General features: G+C 35.5%; 1 protein-coding gene and 1 pseudogene across 1 annotated transcript in view; both read left to right on the forward strand.

Moving 5' to 3' along the window:
* The window catches only part of LOC138330742 (uncharacterized), a 31073-nt gene extending 13509 nt beyond the window's left edge, over positions 1-17564 (forward strand). The window contains exons 19-31 of the mRNA XM_069278265.1: positions 881-901; positions 9225-9245; positions 9447-9467; positions 9812-9841; positions 10663-10677; positions 10891-10926; positions 12089-12118; positions 12544-12567; positions 12881-12913; positions 13536-13574; positions 14164-14518; positions 16501-16695; positions 17511-17564. Coding sequence (XP_069134366.1) covers positions 881-901; positions 9225-9245; positions 9447-9467; positions 9812-9841; positions 10663-10677; positions 10891-10926; positions 12089-12118; positions 12544-12567; positions 12881-12913; positions 13536-13574; positions 14164-14518; positions 16501-16695; positions 17511-17564 — 874 coding nt within the window. The remainder of the gene's footprint in view (positions 1-880; positions 902-9224; positions 9246-9446; positions 9468-9811; positions 9842-10662; positions 10678-10890; positions 10927-12088; positions 12119-12543; positions 12568-12880; positions 12914-13535; positions 13575-14163; positions 14519-16500; positions 16696-17510) is intronic.
* On the forward strand, positions 993-3871 carry LOC138332195 (uncharacterized; annotated as a pseudogene).
* Positions 17565-20031: the final 2467 nt, after the last annotated feature.

Raw genomic sequence — 20031 nt, forward strand, 5'->3', positions numbered from 1 at the left:
AGTAAAATTATCTAGTAATTCATAATCACAAACTTAGATCTGTAACAGAACTAGAGAATATATTACAGATGTAAGTTAAATTATCTAATAAATCATAATCACAAACTTAGATCTGAAACAGAACTAGAGAATATATTACAAAGGTAAGTGAAATTATCTAGTAATTCATAATCACAAACTTAGATCTGAAACAGAACTAGAGAATATATTACAAAGGTAAGTGAAAATTATCTAGTAAATCATAATCACAAACTTAGATCTGAAACAGAACTAGAGAATATATTACAGATGTAAGTAAAATTATCTAATAAATCATAATCACAAACTTAGATCTGAAACAGAACTAGAGAATATATTACAAAGGTAAGTGAAATTATCTAGTAAATCATAATCACAAACTTAGATCTGAAACAGAACTAGAGAATATATTACAGAGGTAAGTGAAATTATCTAGTAATTCATAATCACAAACTTAGATCTGAAACAGAACTAGAGAATATATTACAGAGGTAAGTAGAATTATCTAATTAATCATAATCACGAACTTAATCATGATCATGATTAGTATAGTGTTATTAATCACATGTTGATTTTTTATATGGCCACACTAGTGTTATTGAATTGTCAATAGGTCAATATTTAAGTTAGGTGTACTAATCCCAATAATTTGAAGTGTAATAACTTTATTAACTCGTCTTATAAAAACACTGAATGACTGATTTATGGTTTTGTACATGTAATTAACCTTATTTATAGTAAACAGGGATACTCCATAATGAACGTCCATTTATTTTCACCCTCCAGGAATAAGCTGAGTAGTACAAAGTAATGTTTTCTATTGTATGAACTTATATCTATACGATTTTTATTTCTATTTCAGTTTAGAGAATCCATCAGCCAGGTAAGCATTCAGTGGTAAAGTTCTTTTGCCAAGGTGGGTAAAACAGTGTTTATATAAAAGTTGAGCAGTACACGATAATTTTGACTTAATTGAAAATACTACTTATAATATAATTTCATAAGAATAACCTTTTAAAGGGACATGAACCTTAAATAAGTTGTTCTGTATGCTGAGATATGATTTTCAGATGTTTATTGAATACTTTATTACAATGATTGGTTATTTAAAATGACAGGAAAAGGTGGGGAATACCTACCCCAAAAATGATAGAAATAGACCGTCATATTCTATTTTTGGAACACAAAACTAAAGCTGACCGAAAGCGAGGTTGTAATGAACAACAAACTTGCTGATGACATGACAATGAATATTAGTTTTTCCACGTTTTTTGATTATTTTCTAATTTGTGATGGTTGACAAATGAAGTTTAAGCAATATTTGTTAATATTTGTTATAAAACAATTTGTATTTAGAGTAAGAATGATAAGTCAAAAGTCAAACGCGACTTTTCATTCTACGGGGCACCGCGAAGGGAGGTTAATAACTTCTTGCACACATATACATCACGCAAGTATAAAGTGGGAAGTTGCTCCCGTCTCTTGCATTTCAGCGATCCATCTATATTTACCTACTTTCCCAATCTCGCATGTTACTGACACTTGACGTACTCTGTTTTCTATCACAATTTTTGTTAGTGTAATTCGCTTCACCCACGATTTTGACCCAGTATTTTGGTTACATTCATTTGATTTGTGCAGTGCATTGTGGGAGTTCATTAAAGTGCAACACTTTAGTACAATTACTGATATATATTACTTAGTAAGGTATCTGACACGTCTTAAATATGTATTTTACTCAAATTTACATGGTTTATTTAGGTTCATGTCCCTTTCAGAACTATAGTTTTCCACTCATTCTTCACTATTTCGGAAAGTTTTTTTATGATGTAGTCCAAAATATTTGTCCCTGACATTGTTTTTCATGATATAAATGGATATGATATTGAAAATATGTATAACGAGTCTTTGTAACAAGCGACTAAAAGAAACATAGATAATACTGATTACCGACGTGTACGGTAATCAAAGTTATTGAAGCCATTATGGAAGTTTAGTATGTGTCATACGTAAGGTCACAGGAGTTACCCCCCTTTGACAGTAGTTTAATAATTTAGAGTTATCTCGCTTTGCATAGGAAAGCATTGTATAGAACGTAATCCCAGCATGCTAAGTTAACATCCGGTCATCGACAGATTAGCAAATAAGAGGCACATGCTTGCAGAGAATTTAAATTGTACTGATCGGATTTATTAAGTATGCCAAGAGGTCTTGGAATTAGGAAGCGGCGAGATCCCGGGGTGGCTTTGTCTCCGCCCCCAGAGAAAAGAAAAGGGGGAAGGCGAGCAGTTCCCCTCCCAAAAAGGACGGAGACCGCCGCTGGCGAGACCCGGAGGGAGACTCCACGTGGTCAGCTGCCAGAGGTACCAGTAGTAGAGCTAGAGGAGGTACAAGTGGAGGATGGGATTACAGGTATGGGCATAGAGCCCGAACCGCAGATGTTATTAAATGTACATGATAATGGTTACAATAATAGCACTACCCCCGAGATCGAAATTATCCCCCTGGAGTCCCGACTCCATCGGTGACCATGTGCCCCGGGCTATAAAACAAAAAATCTGGGGTCACGAGTATATAAATTTGGCCCTTCTTTTAAAGGGCTACTCAGAATTGAATGACTTTTGCACTAGTGCGCCGATGGTTGTCGGATCCAGTGGGATGATAGAGACCCGCCCCCTACTTGTAAAGAAAAAATACCAAATGTGGAGAAATGGACAGATGCTTTCCACATTTATATGTCCATTTATTTGGAAAGATTCCCCGCTAAGGTACAGGAACTTTTGCAGTATGTAAAAACAATACGTGGGGCAGCTTGTCAGGGTGTGCCGGGGGGTTGGCGAGTGTATGATGAGCAATTTAGGGCTCGTCTTAGTCAATCTCCTGGTTTAGCATGGAACCAAATTAATTCAAACCTTTGGCTCCGGGTAATGACCCCTCAAGCCGGTGGAATGGGGAAGAACAATGTGGTCAAGGGAGGTAACAAGGAGTGGGGTGGGAAACATTCCAAGCCATCACCTTGCTTTGGCTTCAATAGGGGTAAATGTACGTATAGTAACTGCAGGTACACTCATGTTTGCAGTATTTGTGCTGCTGACCATAGTGCATTGCAGTGCACTAAGTCTTTTCAGCCCTCAGCTGCAAGTTCCAGTCAAGGAAAAAAAAACCCATGGCAGTGTCCAGTCTGGGAAAAACCCCAATAAATAGTGAAAAATTAAAACAGGAATTGCTTGATTACCCAAACCATCAAATCACACAGGAGCTTGTTGATGGTTTTTCAGAGGGATTTCCTTTGCATTATCAGGGTATTAGGGAGGATACTGATTGTTTAAATTTAGGTTCAGTCAGACAGAATGTCAATATGGCCCTTAAAAAAGTTCAAAAAGAGGTGGATCTTGGAAGGGTTGCCGGTCCATTTAAGGAAAGACCTTTACCTAATTTTGAGACTTTCTCCTTTGGGTCTGATTCCAAAGAGTACACCGGGGGAGTTTCGTTTAATCCACCACTTGTCACATCCTAAAGATAATTCAGTTAATTCTGGTATCGATTCGGATTTGTGTTCTGTTCAGTATACCAAATTTGATGAGGCGATTGAATTGGTCCAAAATTTAGGTCAAGGGGCTTTATTAGCAAAATCCGATATCAAATCAGCTTTTAAGTTACTGCCAATATCTCTACAAGACTTTGATTTATTGGGATTTAAGCTTCAGGGTTATTATTATTTTGATAAATGCTTACCGATGGGATGTTCATTATCATGCAGCTTATTTGAGAAATTTTCAAGTGCTTTAGAATGGATAGTTCAAAATAAATCAGGAAAACGATCTGTATTACATTATGTTGATGATTTCCTTTTTGGAGGTAAAGCTGGTTCCACCCAATGTAAGGATTTATTGGAATGTTTCTTAGCTTCTTGTGAAAAACCTGGGAGTCCCTATTGCTGAGGAAAAGACGTTAGGCACCCTTGCACTGTGTTATGTTTCCTAGGTTTAGAAATTGATACTGTAAATCTTACAATTAAAATCCCTGCAGCTAAAGTAGTTGAGATTTGTGAGAAGCTAGAAAATGTGTTCTCAAAGCAGAAAGTAACTTTAAGGGAAATGCAGTCGTTGATTGGGGCATTACATTTTGCTTGTAGGGCTGTAAGACCTGGGCGGACTTTTTGTCGACGTCTAATTAATTCAATTAAGGGTTTAACTCAGCCCCATCATCGCATTCGGGTTACTGGGGAAGTCAAGCAAGATATTGAGGCATGGTTATATTTCTTTAAGGGTTTTAATGGAGTTTCAGTGTTTCAAAAACAAGGAATGGGAGAGTTCTCAGGATTTGTGTTTGTACACTGACAGCGCCGGGGGCCCAGGAATGGGGTTTGGGGCCTTTTTTTATGGTAAGTGGTGTTTTGGAGTATGGCCAGTCAAATGGCATGATCAGGGCTTAACCAGAAGTATTACACTGCTTGAATTTTTCCCAATTTTAGTGGCCATAGTTGTTTGGGGGGAATTACTAACTAATAAAAAGATATTGTTTAGGTCAGACAATACAGGAGTTGTAAGCATCATTAATTCTCTAACATCTAAGTCAGATCTGGTTATGAAACTAGTCCGGTCATTTGTTTTTGAGATGTTTAAAATTTAACATATTGTGTAAATGTTCACATATCCCTGGTGCTGATAACACTGTTGCTGATTCAATTTCACGTTTGCAGTGGGACAGATTCTTCCAGTTAGCTCCAGGCGCAGAACGGGAGCCACATGTGGTGCCAAACCATCTATGGGAAATCTTCAATTAGAGATTGAGACTTTAATTCAGGGTAGTATTGTCCAATAATACAAAGCAGGCATACAGTACAGGCCTGTCATCTTTTAAAAAATTCCGAGAGTTATACAGGCTATCTGAGATGTGGCCTGTGCCTATCAATCATTTGCTACAATATGTGGCTTATTTATCTATCAGTGGAGCATCCCCTAGCACTACACAAACTTACTTGTCAGGTATAAGTTACCCACCCCCCCCCCCTGACCAAACCCAACAAAATTAAGGGGTGGGGGGATCCTGCAAAACAATTTTTAGTACAGAAAGTTATGGAAGGTTATAGGCGTACAAAGGCATCTCCTGATGTGCGAGCTCCAATTACCTTAGATATCTTAAGGAAGATTGTAGGTGCATTACCGTTTGTTTGCACTTCAACATATGAAACAAGTTTATTTCGTGTGGCCTTCCTGTTAGCCTTTTTTGGTTTTATGAGGGTTGGTGAACTTACTAGTACTGCTAATTCAGATCATGCAGTGGGACTATCAGATGTGTCTTTAAATGATCAGGAGGTGACATTAAAACTAACCCACTCAAAAACAGATCAGACAGGTAAGGGTCATATTTTGGTTATCAGTGCTTGTCCAGATTTATCATTGTGCCCGGTTAAGGCAACATCAGCATTCCTTAGGATACGTCCTAAATCTCTAACTCGTGAATTTCTTTGCCATGCTAGTGGAAGGTCATTGTCGCGTTACCAATTTTCAGCAGTTTTGAAGAAAACATTGCAGTTCGCTAATGTCCCAGCTGCCAATTTTAAAACTCACAGTTTTCGCATAGGGGCGGCGTCTGCGGCTTCGTTGCAGGGAACTCCGGATGAACAGATAAAAGTGCTGGGCCGCTGGAAGTCGGCATGTTTTCAGAGATACATACGTATTAGTGCTCCAACATTGTTATGCCGTTAGCTGTTTATTACTGCTTGTTTAAGGACATACTTTAATTTACCAGTAGCGTTGTTCGTTTTTGTGTATATGCTGTAATTAATTAGAGTAGGACAGATGCTAATATTGTAAGTTCGTTACAGATGTGTGGATCATTGGGTCTTCATTAGTTTATTGGGCAGAGAAGAGGGCAATACAGAGACTGAACAACAACCTTCGTCTTGAGAATATTAAAGTAGACATTACATGGACAGGTATTCGGGGTATGCATTGGCGGGATTTAATCCCTAAGGTCCGTCAGATGTTGTCAGTGAGTCAGGCAGGTCCCCCTTCTATGATGATATTACATTTGGGCTCCAATGATTTAGTTGACCGCCCATGTGCTGAGTTACAAGAGGCAATTGCAAATGATATCCAATTGCTCCACCAGCTATGCCCGAAGACTGTCCTGGTCTGGGTCAGATGTTTTGTGTAGGTTGTTTTGGTTTGGGGCTGGGAATTTGAGAGCAGTTGAGAGAAAGCGGGCACGGATAAATAGGAAAGGTAGAAAAGTAGTGAGAGCCTTTGGGGGAAAAATCATACACCATACAGAAATATCTTTTGATTGTCCAGGCCTGTTTCGTAAGGATGGTACTCATTTGTCTGATATTGGTAATGATATATTTATAACTGATTTTCAATCAGCACTTGAGACATTCGTGAAAACAAATGCTATAGCTTTTTAGCTGCTAAAATTAAAGGGCGTAGGGCATTGGTTGTTGCCAGATTGGGGCAGTAAGCTTTGCTTTCTGTTTGGCGGAATTCTGGCAAGTTGGCGGCAGCATGTGTCAATAAGCAAATTCCCCTTTCATTTTTAAGTGGTACGGGTATCCAGGGTAGGTCTCTGCTTGGTTTCCCAAGGGACATAACTCAGGAGGAAAAGTGATAAGGGGAGGTAACTCTGCAGGAGATGGATGATAGATCCAAGTTTGGGTGTTGGCTATGGGAGCCATCACAGTGTTTCATAGGCAACTGCTTGGAGCACACCAGCATGGTGTGCTTACACAAGAGTTGTGTTCGCCTGGTTTCCCAGGGAACAGCCCTATAGTGTTGCTGTTTGTTGCTCATTATGCTGGTGGGCATTCAGCTTGGTGCTGTTTGTCGGGTAACCATGCAGGTGAGCATTCAGCAGTTTGCTGTTTGCTGGACACTATGCTAGTGGGCATTCGGCTGGAGATATCAGTCTCTTGTAGAGTTTCAGGTATATATAAATATATATGCTTGTTGGCACATGCTGCTGCTGTCTGGTTCAAAAAATCTGTGGCCGTATCCCAGCAATAAGTTTGTGTTGTTTGTATGGAATAAGGGTCTTGAAATAATACTGATTACCGACGTGTACGGTAATCAAAGTTATTGAAGCCATTATGGAAGTTTAGTATGTGTCATACGTAAGGTCACAGGAGTTACCCCCCTTTGACAGTAGTTAATAATTTAGAGTTATCTCGCTTTGCATAGGAAAGCATTGTATAGAACGTAATCCCAGCATGCTAAGTTAACATCCGGTCATCGACAGATTAGCAAATAAGAGGCACATGCTTGCAGAGAATTTTAATTCCCACCCTCCCAATCCCTATTTTTCTAGTTGACATTCATTGTTTTATTACAGTATTGGTAAAATAACTTGTATGCTGTGCTTAAGCAATATTCTGCTGTTAGTTCTTTTTGTTCCAGTTTTCTCCAAGTCATTATCTGGATATTTGGAAACATATACCTGACAAGGACGTTGTACAGTGTGATTCATAGCGTGCCTTATTTCAGAAATCATTCTGGAGTTGTGTTCGGTTTTGTTGGCTAGTGGACTGTAAGTATTATTGTCTCGTATTAATGGACGATTCATGTGTGAGCTTTTCCTGGTGAGGACATGTTATGCCAGTGTGCTCAACAACAAAAAATTGGTGAAGAGTTAAAATTAAACTGCGCTTACTTTAAAGATTAAAAAGTGTGCAATTCATCAATTAACAACATTGATAGCAAAGTTCATTTGGATTAACAGGACTTTAACAGAAGTGAGTGATACTACATCATCTACATAGGGAAAGAATATCAAGTGGACTATGATAATTCCATGTTTTGTTTGTTTCTTTGTCACAGGTTTGCTGTTTTGAATAAATTAGCGGAATTCTGGCAAGTTGGCGGCAGCATGTGTCAATAAGCAAATCCCCCTTTTCATTTTTAAGTGGTACGGGTATCCAGGGTAGGTCTGCTTGGTTTCCCAAGGGACATAACTCAGGAGGAAAAGTGATAAGGGGAGGTAACTCTGCAGGAGATGGATGATAGATCCAAGTTTGGGTGTTGGCTATGGGAGCCATCACAGTGTTTCATAGGCAACTGCTTGGAGCACACCAGCATGGTGTGCTTACACAAGAGTTGTGTTCGCCTGGTTTCCCAGGGAACAGCCCTATAGTGTTGCTGTTTGTTGCTCATTATGCTGGTGGGCATTCAGCTTGGTGCTGTTTGTCGGGTAACCATGCAGGTGAGCATTCAGCAGTTTGCTGTTTGCTGGACACTATGCTAGTGGGCATTCGGCTGGAGATATCAGTCTCTTGTAGAGTTTCAGGTATATTATAAATATATATGCTTGTTGGCACATGCTGCTGCTGTCTGGTTCAAAAAATCTGTGGCCGTATCCAAGCAATGAGTTTGTGTTGTTTGTATGGAATAAGGGTCTTGAAATAAAAGCATTTCTAAGATGAAGTAACAATTCATACATAAAATACTGCCTTTTAGGTTCTGCTCAAGGTAGACTTTCTGGCCGTTAAAATGAACCATATTATTTTCTGACTGTACCTATGTTTCTAAATTTGACAGCAGTAGAATAATGATGGAATTTTTATGGGGCTTCCAAGTGGACAGCGACATGCCAAACCGAGTGTTGAGATGTCCCTTTCCACTTAACAGACTCATGTTTGATTATTCTTCTTTAAAATTTCAAATGGAATGAACATAAATTTAAGATACTTGTTACATGTACCACATAATTACAACAAACTACCTTTCCGAAAAGGCTTTTATTTTTAAAATGAAAATGTAAAACAAAATTGATAATTTTTTGGAATTGCAAAAGTTATAAACTTACCATTAATGCTACACGTATCATCACCTTCTGAACAAATGGATAAAATGTTAATTTTCATAACGCGGGTCGTTTTATGTTTCCCGTCGTCTTACCAGTACCGCATTGTAGTTGACTATCACTACGGCAGACGGCAAAACAGCGAAATGACTATCCACTGTTATCATATATTACGGAGGAAATCTTGCATATGTTTGGTGGTGTAACCTCATCTTTGGCCATCGGTAACACTTTCTGATGTTGCAAATATTTTTTATAGAAGGAATCTTTATGTTTTGTTCCAGAAAGGTAACAAAATAGCGTACTACTATTCTATATATAGCTCCGAGTGTATAAAGGGTATTTCTCTAGTTATTGCATTCATTCATCCCGTTTTCATATTACTTATCGCTCACTTATTTTTTCAGTAAAATGAGGGTTTCGGAAAGGTATGTATATTACATTTTACAAAATATTTCAATATTTACACTATCAAAACGGCAATAGGTAACAATGTAAACTAAATGATACTGTGCTGTTTACATCACGAAATATGTCACGATCATATTGATAAGAATCATTATGAAAACGATGTGTTGCTCTCTTAATAATCTCTCAATGATATAATTTTGTATGTTTTTGTATTTCAGTACGTACAAGATCACAGACATGTAAGTTAGTTTTCTTTAATCATAATACCATAGAAAATTTGTTTAAAATTTATCATTGATTATAGGTCACTAGTTTCATATTTTATAGGAAATAAAAATCGATGACTTTGTTTCTTTTTACATAAAGTTAAAACGATAAAATCAAAATCACTAGCTTTATTTTAGATCTTTGCGTATATCTGGAAAATAATAAACCTGCAGTATGCTTCTTGTCAATAGTAGATATGTATGATTTCCGCAAAAAGTGGTAAATAACGGTTAAAGTGACCCCACACAATACTGATAGTGAAAATATATGCCCCTAGGGCAAAATTTCCAATTGATGTGATAATGGGTTTTTTCAGGTCGGAGGAAATAAAAGACCTTCTTAATTGGTAAGTGTAACTCAACTCGTGATTTGTTTTTGTCCATATCTGCATACGTACTAGAAGGTAAATTAGAGTAAGATCAGTGTGTCGAGGGGTAACATTGGCATATTTTTTACAATATATTTATATATATGCCAAATTATTTTGAAAGTGTCGTAAGTGATTTGTCATGTTACTGTAGGCTAGACATCGCAATACACTCACTGCCCGAATGGAAATTTAACAATATCATATCAAAACGTTTAACCCATATTCAATTTGGTAAGATGTTCTTTTACTAATACATGACAAAACTGACAAAAACAGTCTAAATTGAACCGTGTTTTCCCCGTACCGTTAATCATTATCGAATTTCGACCAAGTAGTAAATTCTTAATTATAATGTGACTCATTCAAGCCAACTCCTTCGTACTAAAATATGTTTAGTAATTTGTAATTCAAAGTCAGGTCTCATTCTGCTTGATCCGAGACAAATGGTTTATTTAATATGCTATATTTTATTGTAAATCTTGTAAGCGTTGTTGTTATGAAAAAGGACGAATTATAAGAAATAACTCCAAAGATATATTGGTCACCCAGATGGATTTCCCATAAACACAATGGAAGCTCAGGTCAGAATGGAGTAATGGTGAAACTGAACACCACTAATCGGCATGCCTCATATCTGATATTTGCCGTGTAAAAGTGGGCATCTATAGTAGCATTACAACCATTAAAATTCGATGTAATTTACCCTACTGGTAATATCTAATTTAATAGTATGTGTGGACAGTATTTAGTGCAATTTTTACATTTGTTTACTTCTGATTCATGGTATTCAATTGCAGGCCTGAACAAAAGAGGTATGTAAGACATGTTGCATTTTTTCGTAAAACCAGAATTATTTTCGAATAAACACCATATACAAAAACTGTAATAAGATAATTACTTTTCAGTAAATTATTTATGTTCAAAAGTCTAAGAAATTCCATATTATACACTTTTGTTATAAAACTTTATTATCTACTACCTATAAATATGTTTATATAACAAGTGCCTCTTTGCATTGTTGATAGACGGCCAGAAACAATGTCAAGGTCAAGCGGATGCATGTAAGTATCATTAAGCATTAACCTTTTAAGGAGTATGTGGTCCCTCATCCTCGATACTCCAGGGGATCCGATCACTTACGACCACTACACCCCTGGACTATATTATTGTAAAACTGAAATCACAGACCTGCAAAACTTTCCTTTGAAGACTACAGAGAGAGCGACGCCCAACATTAAAGGCACACAGTCAGTCATAGTGTGCCGTTATACGGCTCCTTTTATGTGCACCAAAGAACTAAATTACCAGAGGTGTAGAGATCGCAAGTGATCGGAACCCCTGGAGTATCGAGGATGATCGTCTCTATACATGCCAGTATTTTTGCATATAATTTACGTTGATGTCTTGGTCTGGTTTGGTAAAGTGTACTTGTTTCTGTACTTGTTTCCATTTCTTATTCTTGATTGTTGACTATTTTTGGCTTGATTTTAATTGGATATATGGTTTTCCAAACTAAAGAAACAATACTACTTTTTCGAATAAAATTAACGTCGAAAGGACATTCCTCGTTACATGTGACTATAAGATATAACCTAGACTTAATGATAAATCTTTATCTATTATGATATAACATTTACTCAACACAGCTCATTCCTAAATGAATCGCCAATATATAGATATGAAGATGAACATTGCATTCTGTATTACTTACTAATCCGTTCTATAGTATGTTAGCACAATTGTACCCAACTAATGACACATCCGCAACGAAGTTATGGAATTATACTGTACTCAGGTTGTCTGTCTATCCGTCTGTAGAAACAATGATCGACCGACTACTCCTCCTTAATTGCCGGAAGTATTTCAAACAAACATGTTTACGATAGTCCTTATACTATGTAGATGTGCATAATTTGTATCGAATCACGGTATATATACACATTTATCTTTTTTACAGTTATGCCCCTTTTGACATTACGGTCAACCAACTACTCCTTCTAAATTACTGGAGGGATTTCAACGACATTTGGTGGTTATTTAAGGATGACCTTTGATAGACATGATTGCATAACCCATATACCGCATGGATTTGTATAATTTTTATCTGAACAATTAACCTCCACTTTTTATAGCGTTATGCCCTTTATTACAAGGGTGCTGGGGCGATGTTATGAGTTGTCCTCCTGGACGACAGTAGTAATTAGTTTTTACTTTCTATTTCAGTGAGAACGAAGTCAAGGAGTTGAAGAACAGGTACGCGGAATGACAGAATGAATAGAGAACCAATATTGTTCTGGATTATTACCCTTTAAACCAAAGGCATTTTTTTCAAATTATATATGTGTGCTTAGAAGAAATCATTTATGGGATACTCATTCTTTAAGTAATATTGAGCTTTGCGGAATAGATTCAATGTAATCCTCGATATTAATTATTAAGGAATGTTTAGCTTTGTCCTCCCTGGGTTAAACAATTCATTTAAAATGCCATGATAGTGTAGTCTTCATTATAAAATATTGTAAACGAATAATGATGCAATAAAATAACTAGCTTGCACTATACGACGTTAAATACACTTCTGTTTTTAAAGGATGAATGCATGCTTGTTATTTTTTGTTTTTCATTTTTGGTATAAATCACCTCTTTTTGTACATATTTTGTGTATGTGTCTGTAACAGATTTGAAGACGCCCTTGCTATCATGTGAGTATATTTGTTTTGGAAATGACGGAATCGATTAAAAAATTATATTAATTTTCTAACATTGTTGTAATACATATACAGTCGTCATCAACTAAATTACTTAATTACAGCCATTTAAATCTTCATTATATATTGGAAATGTAATGTCTTTCATTCATTTGAAATTATATTAAGATGGATCCCAACTCCAAATCATTTAGCCTGGTTGCTTATTGCTTAAAGACAATAAGCTATTGAAGAGTGTTAAAAGTTCCTTAATTAAAATGTTTTGGTGTCTTTACTCGTGACATTTTGTTTTCTTTATCTATTACAGAAAATCTACTCCAATTGTTGATCGTCTGGAAGGGTAAGATTGTCGCTCTGACATATTATTCTGAGTATAGCATTATAGCTATTGCTCATAATTATCGGCTGAGTTATAAAGATTCAGTTTGCTATCCTATCTTTTATTTATTCTGATGTAATGTCGAAAATAAGATGTGATCAGTGTTTTTAGGTAATGAGAATCGGGTTGGAATGCAATAGTGCAAGCATATATATTTTAGATTAATGAAGATCTGGGTTGAGTAACAATAAACTACTTTAAACTAAAGAACGTAGCTGAGTATTCGACTGAGTTATAAAAACTCTGATTATTTAGAAAACAACGTTTATGTCAATATGACGTTATGATGTTATATCGAAATAACATTTGATTAAATTTGATTCAATTCAAAATCTTATTGTTCTCAAAAGTCATTTTTAAAAATTAATATTGGTTGTAAGAAATCAATTTTGGGTACTTAGAAGCGGCTTAGATTGCAGTGTATAAAGTTATGGATTAGATTAACGAAGTTCTGGTTTTAGTGACAAAAAGTTGCTTTCAACTAAAGAGAAATGCTGTCATGTAGCCTTAAATAAATGGCAATTTGAATATCATACGATTATTCACTAAAAATGACTTTATAAGTGATTTGCTTGTTTAAAAGGATGAGGGAAGCTATGGACGGAATCCTGAAATACATCAGGTAAGTATTTCTAAATTAGTTAAAGCAGTCAATGCTACCCAGATTCATGTTGAAATGGTTTTTGTTTTTCTCTCAAAGGGATTGCTGATGACCTCTGTATATCGATCCCCGATAAATCAACTCAAAATAAACATTATACAGTGTTATTGACGTGAAAATTGTCTTAGAACTAATCCGCTATACCCTAAATGTGTCTGGGATGATTAATAAAAAACAAAAACACGAGAGCGCAAGAGGTTGAACATCATGTAAGGCTATGTAAGGCTCTCGATTTGAAAGGTTAGTTTTGTAATCCACTTTAATTTCTAGTTTGGTATGAAATATTTAAATGCACTATACTATTTCTTATTTAATGGAACTGAACTATGAACCTCATATACAAAATCCAACAAACATACACAATTTCCATTCACAGGTTCAATAAACATAATCTTTATCAGATATGACGAGCAAACGGTTTTGTGTTTGAAAAGTGGACAAACCTAGAAGTTCTCTTTCACAATACGAAATAAGTTGTGCTGATGCTTATTGTCAAAATGTAATCATATTTGAAAAACATTTATTCATTTTTTGTTTTGTGTTATATCAGAGGTCTCCGTTTCAACACCAACATTTTTGTGAAAACTAAACCATGGAACTCCGAAAAAAGAGGCATAGAGTTTCCTTCAGAAGAGATTCAAAGTGACAAAATGACCGTTGAATCAAGTGTGTTTGATATCGTCATTACTCGTCCATCATCTTCCGATGACAACTGTGATAGAGGTGTTCAGCCCTCTATATCCCTGGAAAGTCAGATGGAGGAAGGTTATTACATACTGACAAACTCCACTGGTAAAATAGAGATATCCTGTAAACCTACTGTTCCACAGCGACTTGCAACCTATAGATTCCACGTCAGACATAAAGGGAGAGAAGGCTGGGCTCGGTATACCTGTAGGATTAATGTTATATTTACACTTGCTAGGCTTGGTCACTATACTCTAATACTAGCCGATTTTGTTTACCAAACTGCATGGTAACATTGAACTTCAAATTGATGCAACGTAAAAGGACTACTTTTTTTTAAACAAACACATGGCTTTGTTTACTTTTTAATTTTGATGCAACATTACGTGTATATATGTTTTTTTTTTCATAGAATTTTGGGAAAAATGTAAACAATAAATACATGTTTTATATTTATATATGATTCAAACAATTTTTAAATTAACAATTGTATAAAGAAACGGAAAAATATCCCGACCGGGGCGACGTGCTTTCATTTTTGTTAAAAATGATGGGTGTCCAATGTAAACATTACCTCTGTGTCTGTGTTCGTCATACAATCGAGTCTTTTGGGTGGACGGGGCGTGAGACCTTCTGATAGAGGTCAGTTATAAACATATCCTCTTGTCTTTGTTCTTTGAGAATTTAATCATGTGTATTATAAAACATGCACCGCTAGTAATCCACGTGTTGACAGTTACCCGTTACCACAAATACATTGTATCCATCGAACACAAGTGAAGTTGTTCCATCTATAGCCTAGATGACGATGGATATAAGCGTAGATTATATAATCACATGGCTCCGAAAGATGTAATATCGTCAAGTCAGACGACAATCTCAAACAAATTTAGCTACTTGAACACTGGTGTTTTGACAACTTCGGAAAAATCCACTGTGTAAGCGTGCGTCAGCCTCGCCTCGCTGCACAATAACAGTCACCGAGTTCACACATGTGGCCGAGAACAAAATACTTTATGTTATTACGCTATATATGAACTTTTTTGCAAAATTTAATACCTACTTAAAGTTCTGATCTGATTAAATAAAATTATCTCTGAAATTTACTTTGTTTGTCATGTTTATTTTACACTAAAATATTGAACTTTTTTGTCGTCGCGGATGAATAATTCTACCTTACGTGCAGCGTCATCATTCGATGTTCAATTGAGTAAGCTCCTCCCACTTTTGACCGACTTTTTATTGAATAATTACGTCACTTTCAAATGACGATTTTATTGCATAAAATATAAATAAAAAGTCGTGTGAGTGTAAATATAGGGATTGGATTTCGTTTTTATGTTAACCATGCTTTTATGGAGCAATTCCTCTAAGAATATATTCAATATGGGGCGCTAACGCGCCCCATAGAATATATTCTTAGAGGAATTGCTCCATACAAGTATGGTTAACATAAAAACGAAATCCAATCCCTATATAGTTCTAAGGGTTGGGGAATATTGTCCTGATCACAAATATTATAAGATACTAACTTCATTATAAGGTGACACTTGACTGTCACCCTCATTTCTGGGTAGTATTTATTTTATTAAACCAAAAGTCTAGAAACAATTTTCAATTATTTGCAATCAATTTAAACATTTTACTCATTTTAGCAAAAGTCGAAAACTCGCTGTCAGCATTAAAATAGTATATCCGCTTCTCTACTGTGGTACTTACTATGTTCTGATTGATATTAATGAAAACAAAATTTGAATGAATGATTTTATGAAAATGGGAGGGAAAAAGACAAAGGAGACGAATGGTTTGTATTGTGTATTTGCATATAACGGAGTTATCAGCCCCTGCGAGATACAAATTGTAACGTCATATTTTTATGAGCATCATGTCATATTTTGTGCGGAAAACGAAGTCACCGTTGTTCACAAATGAATGATGTCATAATCTATACCTAATACAAGGGAAAGAAGTCTGTAACATTCCAAGGTGGAATACAACGTTTACGTCTGTGTACAGATTAACTTTAGATAATTTGTCAAAAATAAGTGTATCATTCAAGTTAACCTCTTTCTAGTAATATGATTGCACGTCTACTTGATGATATTAATGGCAGTGCAATTTTTGGGATCAAATACATGATGTTAACGTGTCAATTTTTACCGAAGATTTTTAATAATAATATCCTCATATATTATCATAGGATGGAGAGAAGGCCGTGAGCATTGACACAGACCCGTTCGATATCGATGCTGTCTTTGTAACGTCTCAACTGGATACCCATACCATTGACGTTACGACGGAAAAATGTACGATACATCTGGATCCAGAAAACAAGGACATGAAAATCGTATTCCAACCTAACTGTGTACGGAGTACAATGAAAGTCACTATACAGGTTGGTTCATTAAGAGGTTCTTCAGTGATAAATAAGTCATCGACATTAATTTTATAACCAGCACGGCAAGTTTAATTCCTACACACGTAGTTTAAAACCGGCACATTGAGGTCGTCAAACTTACACACCAGTTTGTGTCTAGAACAGTGCGCTGATGACCTACACTATAATTTTGAAAGCTAAATAGTAATCCCAGAGGTTAAACACTAAGCGGAATACTTGAACATAACTGATAGATGTGATCATAACTAATAATACTAAACCTTGGTTTCTAATTACCTTAGTGCATAGTCCGTCCTGTAGTGATCACTGTCCAATAGACTACGGAGCTCAAGTTTCAAAATCTCTGAAGGAAGCATGCTTTTTAAAAAAACTCTTTTATACTTTAATAAACACAGACTATATGGGTCTTACAACTTTTCTTAAGTCTATCGATTTGGAATGATGTTTGGAACAAGTTTAGAACCATTCGAAACCAAGTAATTTCCTTCTATCCATGAGACGGCAATAGAAAAGCTATAATTAACCAATACCCCTGCCTTTGGAACAAGTAAACCTCCAGTAATTTTCTTCTATCCGAGAGGCAAAAGAAAAGAACCTTAGTAAACTCCAATCATCCTTTTATAAGTCAATTCCCCTCCCTGGTAGAATGGATGGCGTAATCGCGCGAAATCAGTTATGAATGTTTGATAATCATAAAAATGAAACTGATGCCCCATTGGCAAAAATTGGTGGAGTAAAAATTACAATTCCTATTGATAAATCTAGAATTCTTTTTAACGATTATTTTTACTTCTATATCTGTCCTCAATAAGAATGCAGAAGTATTTACGCCCCAACTGTCCCCAACCTCAACATCACTTCTCTAATATTAATTATCACGACTGAACAAGATATTAAAAGACCAGTTACATGCTCCTGCAACGTGTTAATAAACCAGGCTTCACTACAGCCCATTACTATTCCCGACCAAATTTTATTAAAACTGTATCTAAATCGCTAATTAAACCACAACAACAACATATTTAGAACAAGTCTAATTTTCTACCGGTACTCTTCCAAATGAATGGAAACATTCCAAAGTCAGCTCCAAATTATAAATAGGCAAAGGTCTACGATATTATCCATCAAATTTTACGACCATTCTCTTGTAACCCTCTATTTTTTAGTAAAATACTAGAAAAGATAGTTTTCAAATACATGTTAAATTTTCGTTTCAGATAATAATAATCAATTCCAAAAAATCAATCTGGTTTTATAAACCTAGAAATACAACATACTTATCAAATATATTTGAATATGATATGATAACATTTGTTAAACCTATGGATAAGGGGTAAAGAAATTAAGGAAATGGTGTTTTTGCTGTTATATTATAGTAAAGCATTCTGACCGCGTTTTGGCATGAATGGTTCTTAATATATAAATTAAAAAAAAAATGGTAATAGCGGAAAACATGGATTAAGATAGGTTTTCATCTGTACTTATTGTAATAGGAGCAGATGAGGTGGATCGTTGATAGGATTCAGATGTCTTCTTGGAAAACCAATCAGGCAGTGTGTACCTACAAGTTTCTATGTTTGGATCCCTATCTCTTTCTTTTATACATAAATTGATATTAGATATGAAAATTTAAATTCTAACGTAAAGAAAACTATTTGCTGAATGACCACATCAATCAATAATACATCTTATATTAGGGAGACGACATTAATCTGAGCAAATATCTGTAAATTCTGATCGTAGAAAAATCACTTTTGTGTGCAAACGCTTGGGGAATTGCTTTAAAATCCTCATGATAAAACAGTAGCTCTACTATTATTCAGAAGGCGGACTGACTCGCCTGGGCTTTACATCCTGACCTAGTCTTTAAAAAACCGTACAAAAGTTGAAATGTAACTAACCACAAACATCTTGGTCTTCTTCCTAGTTAATTTCTATGGCTAATGTGGTCGAATCATGTCAATGTTCATTATTTGAAAAAGCCATATAAAAATATATAAATAATACTCAGAACGATAAAATTACAAAATAGATAAAGAAGTCCTTTAACGAACTATATAAACTACTTTATTAACCGACCTATTCTTGGAAGTAGTGCGAGTAGCGTGTGGTTCCCAAATTGTACACAGTGCAGAATGTGAGCCTCTTTGGAGAGTCAATCCAGCATGAAGCAAAACGTATAATTACCGTTTTTAAAGGCAAGGGGACTAGTCTAAATACATTATATATAATGAAAAATGGTATTGGTACCTCCTCAGTAAGAGCAGACAACTGCATCAAAATAATCACTTTTTATAATATCTTCAACAAAAACAGTCCCAACCATATAAAGGGAAGACCGACTACAACCATTCATTAACACCAGTACTGCCTATACTTTTCGCCATACTAGATTGTTTAATATTCCAACCTCCAGAACACTCAATATACCAATAATATCTTTTTTCCGTCTTTAATGTCAGAATGGAACTCTCCGTCCTGTCCGTTTCCCTCTATGTCATCCATACGTTGCAATAAAAAAGGAATTTTTTACAATCTGGTATTACCGATAATTGTTCCAATATTGTTCGGAAACATTTAAATATTCTGGCGAGAGGGCAAACAAATATTACATTGTGCCAATTAAGAAATTCCCGCTAGTAATCTAAACTCTGGATTTATTTAACTCCCATTTAACCGACAGTCTGCCTGCCTGTGTGGTTTTTTCCAATTGAAGATTCTTATCATTATTTCCTTTATTGCCCTCTCTATAATAATTCAGAAGAACTCGCTTGTGTAATTCTATTCTTGCACTAGATATCAACATTCCTCATTCTATCGACACTTACCTCTATGTATATAATCGCCATTATTTTAATTCAAATGATAAACTATTGAAAATTGTACATGAATACATTAGAGATACCAGACGTTTTGTATGAGATGTCATTGACACTGAGAACATTTAATTCTATTCATTAAGATATTGTGAACATTTATTAAATATGCTTTTGCACCAACGAATGCTATTTTCTCTCTCTATCAAATACATGAGCAAAAACGAATTGATGTTTTTCTACAGAAAGTCTTAACTTCATTTCTACTTCTAAATAAAAATATAAAATAATTTATTACATCCCGAGAAAATGTCCATGCCACTGTGCCCTATATGGAAAACACATTCACCAAATGTATTGTAACATAATATTAACATGATTAAATGCTAATTATTGCTCAAATAAATGAAAATTCATTGAACGTGATATGAAAACAGCTCACTGGGAGAACTTATTTGACTACTGAAATGAAATGAAAACATAACTGAACGTGATATGAAAACAGCTCACTTTGAAC

The sequence above is a fragment of the Argopecten irradians genome, chromosome 9 (genome assembly GCF_041381155.1).
Source record: "Argopecten irradians isolate NY chromosome 9, Ai_NY, whole genome shotgun sequence".
Taxonomy (NCBI): Eukaryota; Metazoa; Mollusca; class Bivalvia; order Pectinida; family Pectinidae; genus Argopecten; species Argopecten irradians.